A 16,459-nucleotide genomic window follows, 5' to 3' on the forward strand; every position below is an offset into this window, starting at 1 on the left:
TTTTGTGCTACAATGCTATGTTGAGTTGTTGCAACTGAGACCCCACGGACTACAAGCCAAAATGTGTACCGTCCAGCCTTTCAGCGAAAAAGTGCGCCACTCCTCTGCTCAGTCACCAGGGGGAGCAGGGAGCTGGGGACTGCAGGCTGGGGAACTTTCTGCAGGAAGCAGAGATCACGGTCTGTGCAGAAGACACAGATGAATGCAGTCTGTTTTCTGCAAGTGGAGATTTCAAAGGACACTGGAAAGAGCGTGCCGGGAACACACGAGTACGAGGATAAGCCAGGGAGAGACGAAAGGTCAGAGGTGAGGTCACTTAGAGAGAGTGAGACTGGATGGGGAGAGACCAGCTGGGGACTTCTAGGAGTAAAAGTTTAGAATATTCATGCAAGATAGGGAACATATTTAATAACTAGTTAATGCCCCCTGATAGCTCAGTTGGTAAAGAATCTGCCTGCAATGCAGGAGACCCTGGTTTGATTCCTGGGTTAGGAAGATCCACTGAAGAAGGGACCACTCCAGTATTCTTGGGCTTCCCTTATGGCTTAGCTGGTAAAGAATCCACTTGCAATGTGGGAGACCTGAGTTCAATCCCTGGGTTGGGAAGATCCCCTGGAGAAGGAAAAGGCTACCCACTCCAGTATTCTGGCCTGGAAAATTCCATGGACTGTATAGTCCATGGGATCACAAACAGTTGATAGAACTGAGCGACTTTCACTTTCTTTCACTTAATGAGAGATGATTAACCAAATTCATCCAGTGGCCAGAATTTGCAGAACGAACAACTACTAATAGTTTGAAAGTGAAAATGTTAGTTGCGTACTCGTGTCTGACTCTTTGTGACCCCACAGACTGTAGCCTCTATCCATGGAATACTCCAGGCAAGAATACTGGAATGAGTTGCCATTCCCTTCTCCAGGGGATCTACCTGACCCAGGGATCAAACCCAGGTCTCATGCACTGCAGGCAGATTCTTTACCATCCGAGCCACTGGGGAAGACCCGAGAATACTAGAGTGGGTAGCCATCAGTTTCTCACATTTTCCAGAAATACTTATAATAATAAAGTAAAAAAATACGTGGCAGTTTAAAACAAGGGCTGAAGATTGGGGTTGGGGGCACCTAGAAGCACATGAACCTAGTTCAAAAACTAACTCATGGTATGAATTATAAATGCTAAAATTTTTAGGATAATCTCAGACTAGCTGTGCAATGCACAAGAAATAAATACAATCATATAAAAAATTAAATCATGCTATCAATTGTTTGCTTTTGTGAGTTAATTTCATTAAGAAATTACAACCAATTGATAGTTTTTTAATCACCAGAAACACATGTTAACTTATTTGCTAAAGGTTTATTTTAAAACAGGTTTTCAAGTGCATATTTTTAAAACTGTTACTATATACTTACCCGCTTTATTACTAAGCTTGTATAAGAAAGTTTGGCGAGGGTCTGAATGATCACGACATGTCAATTGTAAAAGAGAACCTGATTTTTTCCATTTCTGCATAAACCACAGACCTAGAAAGTTATTAATGATATGAGATATTTGAGAGTTATAAACTGGAAAACATAGTACCATATAACAAGGTTAATTTTAATATACATATTTCACTTTAAAATGATATTCCTCAAATTAGCATTTTGTTGAATAAAAAATATATTTGCAAAATATTTCCATTTTCTAATAATAAACAAACACAAACACACTGAGGTTAACAATGGGTTAATGGTTGACAGAAGGCTTTAATGGTTGACAGAAGGCTTGCTATTTCTATCTCATTTACTAATTAAACAGGTAATGGTCTCTGTAGAACAAATTTGGGGATATTACACCTTTAGATATACTCGTTCAAATTAAGATGAAGTGAAGGGGGATAAAACTTCAAACACAGTCGTAGCGCCACATGCCTGAGCACCGAGGCTTTACAGCAACCACAGCTCAGTCCTGGGATCAGAAATTAGATGATGTTTTCTAATAACACAGATTATAATTAAATTTTCATATTTAATTGTATTTCTTTATATTATCAGTTTTCTGTATTTATTTTAAAATATTTATGTATTTATTTATTTTTGGCTGTGCTGGGTCTTCGTTGCTGTGAACGGGCTCTCTATTGTTGTGGCTGGTGAGGGGTACTTTTCGTTGAGGCATGCAGGCACTACAGCATGGGCTCAGTAGCTGTGGCACATGGGTTTAGTTGCTCTGTGGCATGTGGGATCTTCCTGGACCAGGGATCGAACAGGTGTGCCCTGCATTGGCAGGCAGACTCTTAACCACCAGACCATCACGGAAGTCCAATTTCCTGTATTTAAGTGCATCTTCCCCTTAAGTAAAATCTCAATCACCCTGGAGCTGGTTTTTAAGACTACAGACTATTCATTTGTACTTTTGTTGATTCTAACATTACTGAGGTGAACAAGGAAAAGAGGAAAAAACCTTTTACTTGATTAAAGCTGCTAACTACAATCCTATCTGGGGAAAAGTTTAGTGAAGGAATAAATTTAAAGGAAATAAATTTAAAGTACTGCATCTTATTCATGCTGGATTCTACTTTATATTATTTATATGTTTCATTTTTTTTTCTCTTGCCCTCTTTTGAAACTGTAAAAATCTAGAACAAGCCAGATTTTGAAAACCACCCTTCAAAATGAGTTTCAAATGAAAATGTGGTTTATTTGTCAATGAAAGAAGTAGAGTAGAAAATAAAAATAAGAGTCTCAAGGCTTGAGGAAAGAAAGTCAGGATGAAACCTAATATATTCTTTCAATGAGAATCAACTGACTATACTAGAAAAGCCATTTTAAAATTCTAAGGGAAAAACAAAGCCAAATAAGCGTAAATCAAGTACAAGATCTTTTTAATGAGAATATTTATTCTAATTAAAATTGAGGTCTTAATTTTTATTTTAAAAAGTTTAGAATTTATTTTCTCATAATATTCCTTTACTGTTATCAAGTCAAAATCAGAGTTAACATTCTATATAAAATATTTTATAACTTTATAATATGTTAATTATAGATATATGTTATCTGTTCAACTAATAGAATAACAGAATAATCTGTTTATAATACTAACATTTACTGAAAATAATTGCGTAATGAAAACAAGAGAAAAAAATGCTCCTATGGCTTGACAAATATCTCAATAGAATGTCATTTTCTGAAATGAGTTTTATCAGCTTATTTCTTATGCATGATAAAATAGAAAAATAGCTGCATCTTTTGTTTTATGAAATTCTAAGTATGTGACAAATTGGCTCTAAAATAAACACCAGAAAATATTAAATTTGGATTTAAATCTCCCCAGGCCATATTTTTTATACTGAACAATAAAAGTTGTTACCTGTATTAACAAGAGCACTGCTATTGTAGAGTGTACCAAGGTGAGGTCCAGAAAGTGAAAGAAAGGTATGAAGCCTGCTGAGGTAATATTTAAACCGTGGTCTTGTAAGCACTGAACGGATTATTAAATTGCCCAACGAATGTCCAATAAAGCTATAAGAGAAAAAAAATGACATTTCTCCCATAGTATTAGTTTTAAAAACAAAAGTCAAAGCTGCTATCACTATACAAAGATGTGAAATACTAAGAATATAAAATTTTCTAATACGTTTTAAAACTATGATATTCTGAAATGATGTAAGTACATTTTATAGGAAAAAAATGTGAGAATGTAGCAGAAAATTCCTATGATTATATAATTTATATATTTAATCTATAGAAAAAAGATATTACTTACCAGAAAATCTTTACTCCTAGTTTGCAACTGCTTAGAAATATATTTAAAAAGTAATAATACATTGACTACATGATAAATTTTCCTTTTTAAGTATACACAGCAATTACAATAAACTGTGGAAAATTCTGAAAGAGATGGGAATACCAGACCACCTGACCTGCCTCTTGAGAAACCTATGTGCAGGTCAGGAAGCAACAGTTAGAACTGGACATGGAACAACAGACTGGTTCCAAATAGGAAAAGGAGTACGTCAAGGCTGTAATCGTCACCCTGTTTATTTAACTTATATGCAGAGTACATCATGAGAAAAGCTGGGCTGGAGGAAGCACAAGCTGGAATCAAGATTGCCAGGAGAAATATCAATAACCTCAGATATGCAGATGATACCACCCTTATGGCAGAAAGTGAAGAACTAAAGAGCCTCTTGATGAAAATGAAAGAGGAAAGTGAAAAAGTTGGCTTAAAGCTCAACATTCAGAACACTAATAGATCATGGCATCCGGTCCCATCACTTCATGGGAAATAGATGGGGAAACAGTGGAAACAGTGTCAGACTTTATTTTTGGGGGGGCTCCAAAATCACTGCAGATGGTGGCTGCAGCCATGAAATTAAAAGACGCTTACTCCTTGGAAGGAAAGTTATGACCAACCTAGACAGCATATTAAAAAGCAGAGACGTTACTTTGTCAACAAAGGTCTGTCTGGTCAAGGCTCTGGTTTTTCCTGTGGTCATGTATGGATGTGAGAGTTGGACTATAAAGAAAGCTGAGTGCAGAAGAATTGATGCTTTTTAACTGTGATGTTAGAGAAGACTCTTGAGAGTCCCTTGGACTGCAAGAAGATCCAACCAGTCCATTCTAAAGGAGATCAGTCCTGGGTGTTCATTGGAAGGACTGATGCTGAAGCTGAAACTCCAATACTTTGGCCACCTCATGCGAAGAGCTGACTCATTTGAAAAGACCCTGATGCTGGGAAAGATTGAGGGTAGGAGAAGGGGACGACAGAGAATAAGATGGTTGGATGGCATCACTGACTCAATGGACATGAGTTTGGGTGGACTCCGGGAGTTGGTGATGGGCAGGGAGGCCTGGCGTGCTGCAATTCATGGGGTCGCAAAGAGTCAGACACGACTGAGCGACTAAACTGAACTAAAGTCATGATTTAAAACAAAATAATGAAATCGTATCAGTGAGGATGATTTAGGAGACATTACATCTCCATTTCTCTTATTTTTGGTCCACACTCCACATTGGGGGAGTTCTTTGACTGAATGCATTTCAAGACACATGAAATATACATGCATTTTCCTACTTACGTATAAGATTATACCAAAATTATAACTAGTACAGAGGACTTCATCTTTACTAAGGAATAGCTTAAATCAAAACAGCCTTTTCTGCTTCCCATTATTTTACAATAGACAGTACATGAATCCCTGGGGACAATTAACAGTGAAAGAAGAGAGCCTGAGAGCTGTCTCAGCAACGGGTTGTAGACAACGACTAGGGAGGAGCTGACAAATTTCCTGAAGCTGGGAAGGCAAGTCTGATATCAAATGGTTGTCAATCAGCTAGATCAAGCTTCTGGATTTTATGGCTCACTATAACTGACAATCTAATCTAAAAGAGGCATACTCTTGTGGATGAATTAAAAAAACTGAAACAACAGACTTACTTTCGCATCATAAAATAACAAATTAATAAAAGGAATAAAAGATGACTACAGAAAATTTAGCAAACAAATGAAAATCCATAAATGACAAAATTAGAAAAAAATCTCTTCTCCTCCACCCCCGACAGCATACTCACAATTCCCACCATATTCTAAGAGAAACATTTTTCTAAAATGACTTCAGATAAAAGCCTGCTTCTCTCTGCTCTTTGTCCCTACTCTATACTAACTGCAAATGGACTGAACAAAGGCCTATAGTATAAAGAGCTAGCCTCCTCCTCTCACCTACCTGGGATATGACAACCATCAGCTTATTCTACTCTTTTGAGTCAAGAAGATTACTTTTAGTTTTTTATTTATTTCTTACTGGAATAGAAGAAACAATCACTTTTCTCTCTCTCATTTCTACTCACAACATGTGATTAAAGAATGAGACATACTGGTTTCATCATCATCTCTTGCTTGGGTACTCTCAAAGTATAGTCATGACACTGAAAATATTCTTACAGTTTCATTTCTTTACATATATCTCCCTGCAACTTTTCTTTTTGGGAGCAGTTTTATTGCGATATAATTCATACACTGTACAATTCACCCACTGAAAGTGTACAATTCAATGGTTTTGAGTGTATTTACAGAGTAGTGCAGCATCACTATAAAAAATTTGAGAACATTCCACCACCTTTAAAGGAAACCCTACATTCTTTACTTATCATCGGCCCCCATCTCCTTCTCCCTCAGTCCTAAGTAATCACTAATCTACTTCTCTCTATATAATGCTGCCAATTCTGGCCAATTCACATAAACAGAACTATACAATATGTAGTTATTTCCCTAAAATCTTTTAATTTTTTTCTCTTTATATTAATTTGAATTGCTGTCTACTATATTTTAGAATAGGACAAAAAATTTCCAGACTGTGTAATTTTTCTATAATTCATAAAGACATAAAAGTAAGTTACATAAATTAGAAAAGTTACCTTATTTTTGAGACTGTTAGACTATATATCTGAATATATTGTATTATCTCATCCAGAAGGCGATCAGTCATGCTATCAAAATCAGCAAAAGTATCATTCTAAACAAAAGCAAAACATACACATTATATACACAGGAAAAACTGAATATAAACATTACCTTTAATTTGGGTACTGAAAATATGTTAAACACCAGTTTTTTTTAGAGAAGTTAGTGAATATAATATTCATTATACTAAAATGAACAAGCAGTGAATTTCCAGAAAAAAAGGCTCAGTTTTCTCATTAATACTTTGTTTAGACTGTTTAGCCCACTAATAGAACTGAACATAAGGTTATTTAAAATGGTTTAATTAATGAATTATTTGCATAGAAATATGAATACTAGAAATTTTGCATATGTAAAGAGCTCAAAAACTGAGTTATAAATCATTTCAAATTCCTTAAGATATGCATGAATGTTAAATTTTATAGAAATCAGAAAAATTATTTCTACTATTACAGACATTTTGCAGTAAGCAATATTTAGGTAGAAACTGGTAGAAACATGTATGCTTTCACTGAAAACACAGCCATACTGTACCTGATTTCTTTCAGACATAAGAAAATCAATTCTTTCCCCAGGCAGCCCAAGTTCAATGTAAGTTTTTACTAATCGGAGATCTGCACTGTTACCTAGAAAATGAAGAAAACGAAAATTCTGTCTAAAGGACAAGATAAAGCAAAAGGTGCAGCACACATCCTCACAGGTTGCTAACCATTCTGAGGATAAGAGGAGGGCCTAAGTCAGCTGTGAAGAGACAAGGCCCTGTGCACCAGAACCCACTGTGTTCATGTCACGGCTGATCACCATCAGCAGACAATGTCCGCCAACAGCCTGTGTCTTCAGAGGTCTGGATGTACGATGCTATCAACCCCTCATGCCCACTCCGGCTCCCCCTGTGTCTGTCCCATGGTTAGCACATGCTGTGACCAATGGCGGCTGTGAGTGACCAACTGACCAACTTGTCACCATCACTCTCCGCATGAGCATTTAACCAAACTTGAGTGCATTTTCGATTTAATCTGTTGACTTTTTCTTTGGCAGTACTAGGTCAGACAAACAGAAATAAAAATCCATTTAAATAATCTAAAGTAGTTTAATTACTAACTTAAAAGATAGATATAAATATAAAATATTTATAATAGCTATCATACATAAATATAAATAATTAGCATATACATATATAATACATAAATATAAATAATTAGTACCTTTAAAAATTAGTTTAATGGCTTTTCAGTTAATTCTTTTGGCTTACTCAGGAATATACACATATTATCAATTGCTGAACTTTTACTTTATTCCCTCTTTTTAGCTATGTCATGAACAGACAGAATTAACTGTTTTATTTCTGATTTTTAAAAGAAATGTCTCTAGCATCTCACTACTAGGTATATGTTTCCCATGAGCTGTAAGTATATATGCTTAATTACATTAATGAATTAGACTAGTGCTATTTAAGGTTTAAAGTTTGATGCTTACTTGTCATAACTGGAAATGAATATTGAATTTTATATTACTTGATTTACTAATATAGTATATTTTATTAACAAATTTCTTTATATTTACCTATCTTTGCATTCTGGGAATTAAATTATATTTGCTGTAGCTACTTTAATATATTGATTCATTTGCTGGAGGGTTTGGGGAGACATTTAATCAATTAATGAATTCATTTTTCTACAATGTTACTAGAGTCTTATTAAGTATATTTATGTTAGATTACTCCACTTTTTTTTGGAGTGTCAGTGTTACATCTTTTTCAGATTTAATAACAAGGTTAGGTTAACTTCAAGGAATAAAATAGGCTCCATTCCATCTTTTTTCCTATTATTCTGGACCAATTTCTATAACATGGGATAGTGTTTCTTGGAAATTTCAAAGAGGACTATATCAGAGATTCTATTAAGCCAAGAAACTTTTCTTGGAGGATAATTCTTTGCAAATTTTATCAGGGGAAGAAAAGAGGTTAGTATTTGAGGCATTTTATTTCTTGGGTTGCAGTTTTTTTTTAATTAAAAATATCCAATTTAATGAGAATTTACTAGTTTAGACCTGTGGTGGCTCAGACAGTAAAGAGTCTGCCTGCAGTGAGGGAGACTGGAGTTGGATCCCTGTGTTGGGAAGATCCCCTGGAGAAGGAAATGGCAACCCACTCCAGTATTCTGGCCTGGAAATCCCATGGACAGAGGAGTCTGGCAGGAGTCTACAGAGTCTGTGGAGTCGCAAAGAATCGGACACGACTGGGAGACTTCACTTGAGCATTTTTATAATCCATAAAACCTTTTGTTACTTTGCTATTACAGAATCACATTATAACACAGCCCACTCCAGTATTCTTGCCTGGAAAATACCATGGACAGAGGAGCCTGGCAGGCTACAGTCCATGGGGTCGCAAAGAGTCGGATACGACTGAGCGACTTCACTTGACTTGACTCTGCTAGTCTAGAGATATCTGGTATCTTCTAACGCAGTTCCTAACCAAGAATAACCAAAATAGCTGTCTTAAAATTAGAGCAAGTAAAAACAGGTATTAAGAATTTAAATTATACTCTAATTAATCAGTGAATCTTTTATTCTTAGGTATTGATTTTTCTCATCCATAAAGTTTAAAGCACCAAGTTAGACATTAGCAGAAAGACAACCAAAGGGAGACAAAATGATTGCCATGAATGACAGCTAATGCAAATAACAGTAAGAGAGCAGACAGAAAAACCCCAAGTTAATATAAGCAAAATGTCGGCATGTGGATATCAATTCCAAGGAAAATTTGCTTTAAAAAAATCTAATATTATTCTCAGCAAAATTAAACATACCTCTGCTTTAGAATGTATTTAAGATAATAATTAATATCAGCAATTTAGAAATCTTTCTTCAGGTCAATGATTAAATAGAACCAAACGAGATCTACTAGGAAAAGAAGATATTGAGTTGGTACAGGTTATATCCACAGATGTTACACACCATCTAGGCCGTGCACACAGACAATGAGATGCACTCCATTTTCACAATGGTCCTCCTCCTCCTCCTCCACGCAAAAATAAGGGACTGAAGATGCCAGCAGAGGAACATCGCTGTACATGAACCCGGGGAGTTTAAGTTGCTTCAATTCATCTTTTGCCTGAAGGAAGCTAGAGCAAAATGTTATAAAAGATATTCTTTACTAAGAATTACATTCAGTTTTTAGAACCAAAAAGATAATCTGCTGAATTTAGAGAACTACAGAAAAGGAAACCCAGAAATATTTGGTTTTGAAATACTGAAATATGTGGGATCACCTAAATGATTTAGAAATTACACAGTGATTTTCTTTACTAGGGCTTCCCTGGTGGCTCAGCTCATAAAGAATCTGCCTGCAATGCAGGAGACCTGGGTTCAATCCCTGTTTTTTAGTACATACTCTGATCAAATACAATGAGTAATTACACGCTGACGTCACTTAAAAATATTCTTTTAAATTTGAAATCCACTAGAAAATATTAGGAATGGAGTTATGCTTTTTACAGAACTTTATATTGTATGCATAGAAAAGCTGGGAGAAGTACCACAAAGAGTAACAGTCTGATGCTGATCCTGTGACCAAATCTTACCCTCCTTGCTCCTTTTTGTGCTATATGTACTTAGTCACTCAGTCATGTCCGACTCTTTGCGACCCTATGGACTATAGCCTGCCAGACTCCTCTGTCCATGAGGACTCTCCAGGCAAGAATAGTGGAGTGGGTTACCATGCCCTCCTCCAGGGGAATTTCCCGACCCAAGTTTTGAACCAGGGTCTCCTGCATTGCAGGCAAATTCTTTACCAGCTGAGCTACCTGGGAAGTCCCTTGCTCCTTTTTAATCTTACATAAATGGGAAAAAAGGCACTATTCTACACAGTGTACTGGTGAGAACGGCAGGTATTATATTTAGTAGATTAAGTTATTTGTATTTTTCTCTAAAAATATCAGTAAAAAGGAATAGAACTAAGGGGGGATGTGATTAAATAAAATTGGCACAAACATATCTATTCAACTTGGGGATTGAGAACATGAAAAATTAAGAACTATTTTAATATTATATCATTTGGGCTGATGAAAGTAAAACTCAAGTAAGCTGCTGAACACTAAACTGAGGGGGACACACTGGGTGAGGAATACTGCTTTCATGTTTGATTCAGAAAGAGACTGAGCTGCCAGGAGGTGGAACAACCTTTAACTTCCTAGCATATCTGTCCTTGTTTAGTCACTTTGTGTCCAGTTCTTTGTAGGACTATAGCCTGCCAGGCTCCTCTGTCCATGAGATTTCTCAGGGAATACTGGAGTGGTTTGCCATTTCCTTCTCCAGGGGATCTCCTGGACCCGAGGATTGAACCTGTGTCTCCTGCACTGGTAAGTGGATTCTTCACTGCTGAGCTACCAGGGAAGCCCCCTCCTAGCACATTATAATTCAGTAGGCTCTTCTCACCTGGTTCAAAATTGGGAATGACGTATGTCAAGGCTATATATTGTCACCCTGCTTATTTAGCTTCTATGCCGAGTACAACATGCAAAATGCCGGGCTGGATGAAGGACAAGCTGGAATTAAGATTGCTGGGAAAATATCCATATCCTCAGATATGCCGATGACATCACCCTTACAGCATAAAGTGAAGAGGAACTAAAAAGTCTCTTGATGAAGGCAAAAGAGAGTGAAAAAACTGGCTTAAAACTCAACATTCAAAAAACTAAGATCATGGCATCCAGTCCCATCACTTCAAGGCAAACAGATGGGGAAACAATGAAAATAGTGACAGACTTTATTTTATTGGGCTCCAAAATCACTGCAGATGGTGACTGCAGCCATGAAATTAAAAGATGTTTGCTTGTTGGAAGAAAAACTATGACAAATCTAGACAGCAATATTAAGAAGCAAAGACATCACTTTGCCGACTAAGGTCTGTAAAGTCATATATGGCTGTGAGAATTGGACCATAAAGAAGGCTGAGCACTGAAGAATTGATGCTTTCCAACTGTAGAGCTGGAAAAGATTCTTGAGAGTCCCTTCCAAGAGGTGAAATCAATCAATCCTAAAGGAAATCAACCCTGACTATTCCTTGGAGGACTAATGTTGAAGCTAAAGCTTTGATACTCAGGCCACCTGATGCAAAGAGCCAACTCACTGGAAAATAACCTGAAGCTGGGAAAGATTGAAGGTGAGAGAAGGGGACGACAGAGGATGAGATGGTTGGTTGGCATCACCAACTCAATGGACATGAGTTTGAGCAAACTCTGGAAGATCACGAAGGACAGGGAAGCCTGGCATGGTGTAGTCTGTGGGGTCACAAAGAGTTGGACATGGCTGAGTGACTGAATAACAATAAATTCTCATCTTAGTGGGTTCACTAGCTGTAGGCGCCATGGATCTCACTTATGTGCACATATCAGAATAATCTGGGAACTTAAAAAACCACAGTAGACAAACCTAGACATTTTACTCTAGGGATTACAATTCCATTTGGAGTAAGGTAGTAGACAACTGTGCCATACTAGTAAATCTATGCCATCTTCAAATTTTTCTGGATTTTTTTTTAACTGGACCATTAAATCTCAATTCTGGAACCACTGACTTAGCTGAGGCAATCTGAGTCTGGTAGGCTGACGAAGTTTCTAGTAATTATCTAATGCTGTCCTTAATTGTTAGATGTCCTTATAAAACCTAAGTCTGGGAGTAAATGGGGGAGAAATGATGGGGAAAAAAGGGTTTTAAGCTCAACTATTCCACACTTTTACCACACAACTACCGATGAAAAGTTATATCAGGGATGTGTAGCCTATAGAACAGGACAATCATACAGGAACCTACAGGTCTGTCTCAGGCAGTATACTGAGTTCACTTCTCCATTTTGGACAACTAATCAAAGAAATACTTTCTGTATTACAGAAGTCAGAGAATGTGAAATATGCATGTTTCCAGAGAAAGATATACACGTTCCCTCTCTGGCAGCACGTGCCATCGCGCTCCACTACTTACGCTTGTATCTGAGGCTTTGGCGAGTTTTCGTACCAGGACAGCGACGAGGTGCAGCTGTGGGAGGCGCTGCTCGGCTGCTTGGTAACAGCGTCACACTTACTCTTAGAAGAGTACTTAACGCCACAAGGGGACTCTCGTGGTGCAGACGGGAAGGACAGACAGCCAGAAGTACAGACAGTAGGCACGGTGATGCCATCCCTCAGATAGTCGCCGGCCAGCCTTTCAGACTTGGCAAGTCTTTCTTCTCCTAGGTCAGCTCCGTCTGCACAGTGGGCATCTCCTGCAGCCTCCAGAGCGGAATAATCTGCCTCCTCATAATACCCGTTTTGAACCATTTGTTGATCCTGCTCTTCCTCTTCCTCATCTTTACCCTGATCCCGCTGAGGACTACTCATTTCTTTTCCAGAAGTTTCTTTCTGAGGGCTAACTGAATGGCTGTAGCTAACAGCGCACATGTCAGAAACATCTGTACTGCTTTGACAGCCAAAATAATTTTCCACAAGCCCTTGCTTTACCATATCAGGACTGGCTGAAAAAGCATCACCTGTACTCAGGTAAGTTTCATCTTTAACTGCAGGGGCTTCTGAACACATCTGTTTGGGATTTAATGCATCGCTGTTTTTTCTTTTCACAGTTCTATCTCCACTGCTATCTGCCCTGGTGGAAACGGAACCTGAAATGACACAAGGGGTGCCTGAACAAGCCAGTTCTGAACTTAATGGAACTGTGGCTCCTACAGAGTCACTGGATTTATCAGGACTCTGGGAGTCTTTACACACAGTGTCCAAGTTAGGTTTGGAGCTGCAACTATTTTTCACATCACTGGAAGTATCTTCATCTGAAAAAGCAAATTGTAAAGGGTCTTTAGTGCTTGAATTTAAGGAATGTATTTCTATAGTTTCACTGTCTGAACGCCCTGAAAATATGACACTCTGCTGCTGCAAAATAATACTTGACTTTTTCCTATCATCACATTTTGGCACATCAGTTGTTCCTAGATTTAACACAGTTTTGCTATCACTTAGGTGACATTCAGATACAGCAGATTTCTTAGGATTTTCATCAGGTGACAGCTCGTCATCAGAAGGCAGAGAATTTATGGAGGTTAAGGACGACTGGATCTCACTGAAAGCACTTGTACTCTCAGTACAGTGACTGCCTAGTGAAAACTTTACATTACAGTCAGGCTTCATCAAAAGCTGAGGAAATAACCTCTCACTGATGTAAAGACCCTGCCCTGGTACAGTTTCAAAGACTATGTCAGGGTTTGGATGTGCTGCAACAGAACTTGGTTCACTTTCCACACCTGAGTCTGAGAACCGAGATGAGGCACACGTGGCACTAATGTCCGGTAACTTAATGGCATCTCCACTCACTACAAGGTGGTATTCTCTTGTAGAAGTAGGTTGATTATTTCTTAACTTAGCTAACGATTCTCCGACAGAACGACACTTAGCTTCCTGCAAAGCTTCCTTTTCAAGTGTTATTTCCATAGGTTTAGATTTACTGTTAGAGTCTAAGGATTCAAAGTTGGGCAGTTGTAAATTATCCACAAATATTTCATCTTGTTGAAGCTCTGTCCAAGGTCCTATTTTAATAGTTACTTTCTCTCCACTGAAACAGTCTTTATTACACGGCTTAACTTCAATTGTCCTAACTCCTGAAGTGGGGGCAGACTGACGATCATGGCAATCGTCTGATGAGCTTCTGGATGCCACACTGTGTTCCACTTGTGCAATTTCACTATCATCCTGGGAGATACCAAGTTTACCTGAAATGGACAAATTTGCACAAACATTTAGGCTGCCAGAGTTCAAAGGATCAAACAGGTCTGGTTGCATATTTTCAATATCTGGAGACTTTTGTTCAGTTCTTTCTGTATTAGCTGGCAAATAGCTAGCTTCCTTTTGACTTGTCTGTCTGATGTAGGTCTTTGGATCAAAATTATATCCATATATTGTGGGGTCCAGACCTTCCTTCTGCCTATGTGTAGGGTTGCCTTCAAAGCTTTTAAAGAGATCATTTGATGCTGTATTTTTCAAGCATTTGTAGCCTACCAAAACCACCAAATCCTTAGAGTTCTGTTTTATTAATTTTTTTGTGTTTTCAGGTTTCATTGTTTTCATGAGCTTAGTAACCTTAACCTTGGATTTATTTGATTCTTCATTCTTTCCTTTTAGAGACTTTGTTAGCTGCTTTTCACCTTCTGTAGACCAAAAACTGGAGGTCCCAGCAGGTCTGACTTTCAACTCTGGGCTGGAAAGTCCAGCTAGAGCGCTTTCTTCAGTCTCACATTTATCCATTCTACTGGACTCTGATCTCTGAAGACTCTGAATTCCCATCCAGGGTGCATCTAAGTCTTTTATCCAAAGAAAAAGAAATTCAGATTTAAGACAAGGTGTAAGAACTTATATGATTAAGACTACTTTTTCTGACTATAACTTTCTAATATCCTCAAAAATAAATAAAACTGGAGGTGGAAAAAAGTCCCACATTAAGGAATGGCTTTATGTATAGTAGGTAGAATATACTGCCAATGACACATAGCTTACATATTATAGTTAGATTACACTTACCTTCAGTAACTGAATCTAAATACCTATCTTCAAAGATAATAGGTAACGAATTGAGATCTCCATCTAATTCACTACATTCAATAGGCAGGGGTGGGAGAGAGCTGCAGAAGGAAGTGTTTTTGATAGCGGTGCACATCTGGAGATGACTCTGAGCACTGAAAAACATGTCTCACGTCAGACTGCAACCGAGATAATCACACCAGCTCCACCTCATAGTCCCCCAGGCACCATCCCCTCATCAGTTGTACGCTCCCCACCACTCAAGACACAAGCACCTGACAAAGGAGTTCCTTGCTCAAGAGATAAAAACTGCTACAATGAAAATTATTGACTTATAAAAATTATGGTTTACTGACAAATGTTATTTCAAAGTGCTTTATCTGTACTCAATATATATGCACTTCTAATTAGCTGAGAACATCATAGAAGAGAAAGACCAAAAGCTCAAATGCCTACTAATGATTTGATGATAATGTTGAAAAAAAGTGTTCCGTTCCTACTGCTTACTTAACATATACTGATAAACACAACAGCTATTTTTAAAAAGGTATATACTTTTCTAATATAAAAGATTTTTTAAAAAACTTTTTCTTATGAAAAATTTCCTAAACAAATCAAAGTACACAGAATAGCATAATAATCCCGTCAGCTTCAACAATGAGGATTTTCCTTCTTGCTTTGTCTGGACCTCCACTCACACACCCTATGATTATTTACAGTTCTCTTTTGTGGTACAGTTCACAGGCACTGAAACAAATACACCTTAGCTGTATGGTTCTGATAAGTGGACACACAATCAGAACATTTCCACCTGTCTAGAGAGTATTCTGTCATCCCAGGCAAACTCTCAGCCCAAGTCAACACCAAGACAACCACAGTCCTGACTTTTACTTCACCTTAGTTTTATGTGTTCCAGAACTTCACATAAACAGAATCATATATAATTTATTCTTTTATGTCTCACTTCTTTTCACTCAGCATAATGTCCTCAAAATATTCTTTAAAGCCAAAGAAAACCAGATCTAAAAATACTCAGTAAGGAAAAAGGAAGGCATCTACTCTGGATATTTGAATTATAAATCTTTTACATAACGGCAAGAAGTGCCAATCAGACTACTTTTGAGAACCTGCAATACATAATCGTAAATGTAAGAGATTCTGACCTGTGAAAATAGAGATACAACTAGATGACCAAATGGAAGGCTGGAGCCAGGGCCTTGTGGGATGGGTAGATCTCATGTGTGGGATGGGATAATAGTGCAATGTGATCCTTTACGGAAGGCAGGGGTCTTTTGTGAAGCAATTCACAAGATTAAACACATCTGACTAAACAGGAGATTTCTGAACTTCAAATTCTCATTTCTTTTGCTGTAAATATTGTATATTCCATCATGATAAATTCTGAGATGATATCTTATATAAAAGGAAACAAAATCATTTAAGCTTTGGATTTGTGCTAC

The 16,459-nt window shown here is 37.5% G+C and overlaps 1 protein-coding gene across 4 annotated transcripts in view; it reads right to left on the reverse strand.

Moving 5' to 3' along the window:
- Positions 1-16,459, reverse strand: part of FAM135A (family with sequence similarity 135 member A) — a 140,183-nt gene that overhangs the window by 15,944 nt on the left and 107,780 nt on the right. For 3 of the 4 annotated variants that reach the window (XM_069599487.2, XM_069599480.2, XM_069599483.2), the window contains 7 exons: positions 15,000-15,154; positions 12,424-14,782; positions 9,400-9,566; positions 6,976-7,067; positions 6,396-6,493; positions 3,349-3,500; positions 1,413-1,523 (listed from right to left, as the gene is read on the reverse strand). In XM_069599487.2, the coding sequence (XP_069455588.1) occupies positions 1,413-1,523; positions 3,349-3,500; positions 6,396-6,493; positions 6,976-7,067; positions 9,400-9,566; positions 12,424-14,782; positions 15,000-15,154 (3,134 nt within the window). The remainder of the gene's footprint in view (positions 1-1,412; positions 1,524-3,348; positions 3,501-6,395; positions 6,494-6,975; positions 7,068-9,399; positions 9,567-12,423; positions 14,783-14,999; positions 15,155-16,459) is intronic. The other variant, XM_069599484.2, reaches the window with a different exon arrangement.

Source organism: Ovis canadensis, chromosome 9 (genome assembly GCF_042477335.2).
Source record: "Ovis canadensis isolate MfBH-ARS-UI-01 breed Bighorn chromosome 9, ARS-UI_OviCan_v2, whole genome shotgun sequence".
In the NCBI taxonomy this organism is placed as follows: domain Eukaryota; kingdom Metazoa; phylum Chordata; class Mammalia; order Artiodactyla; family Bovidae; genus Ovis; species Ovis canadensis.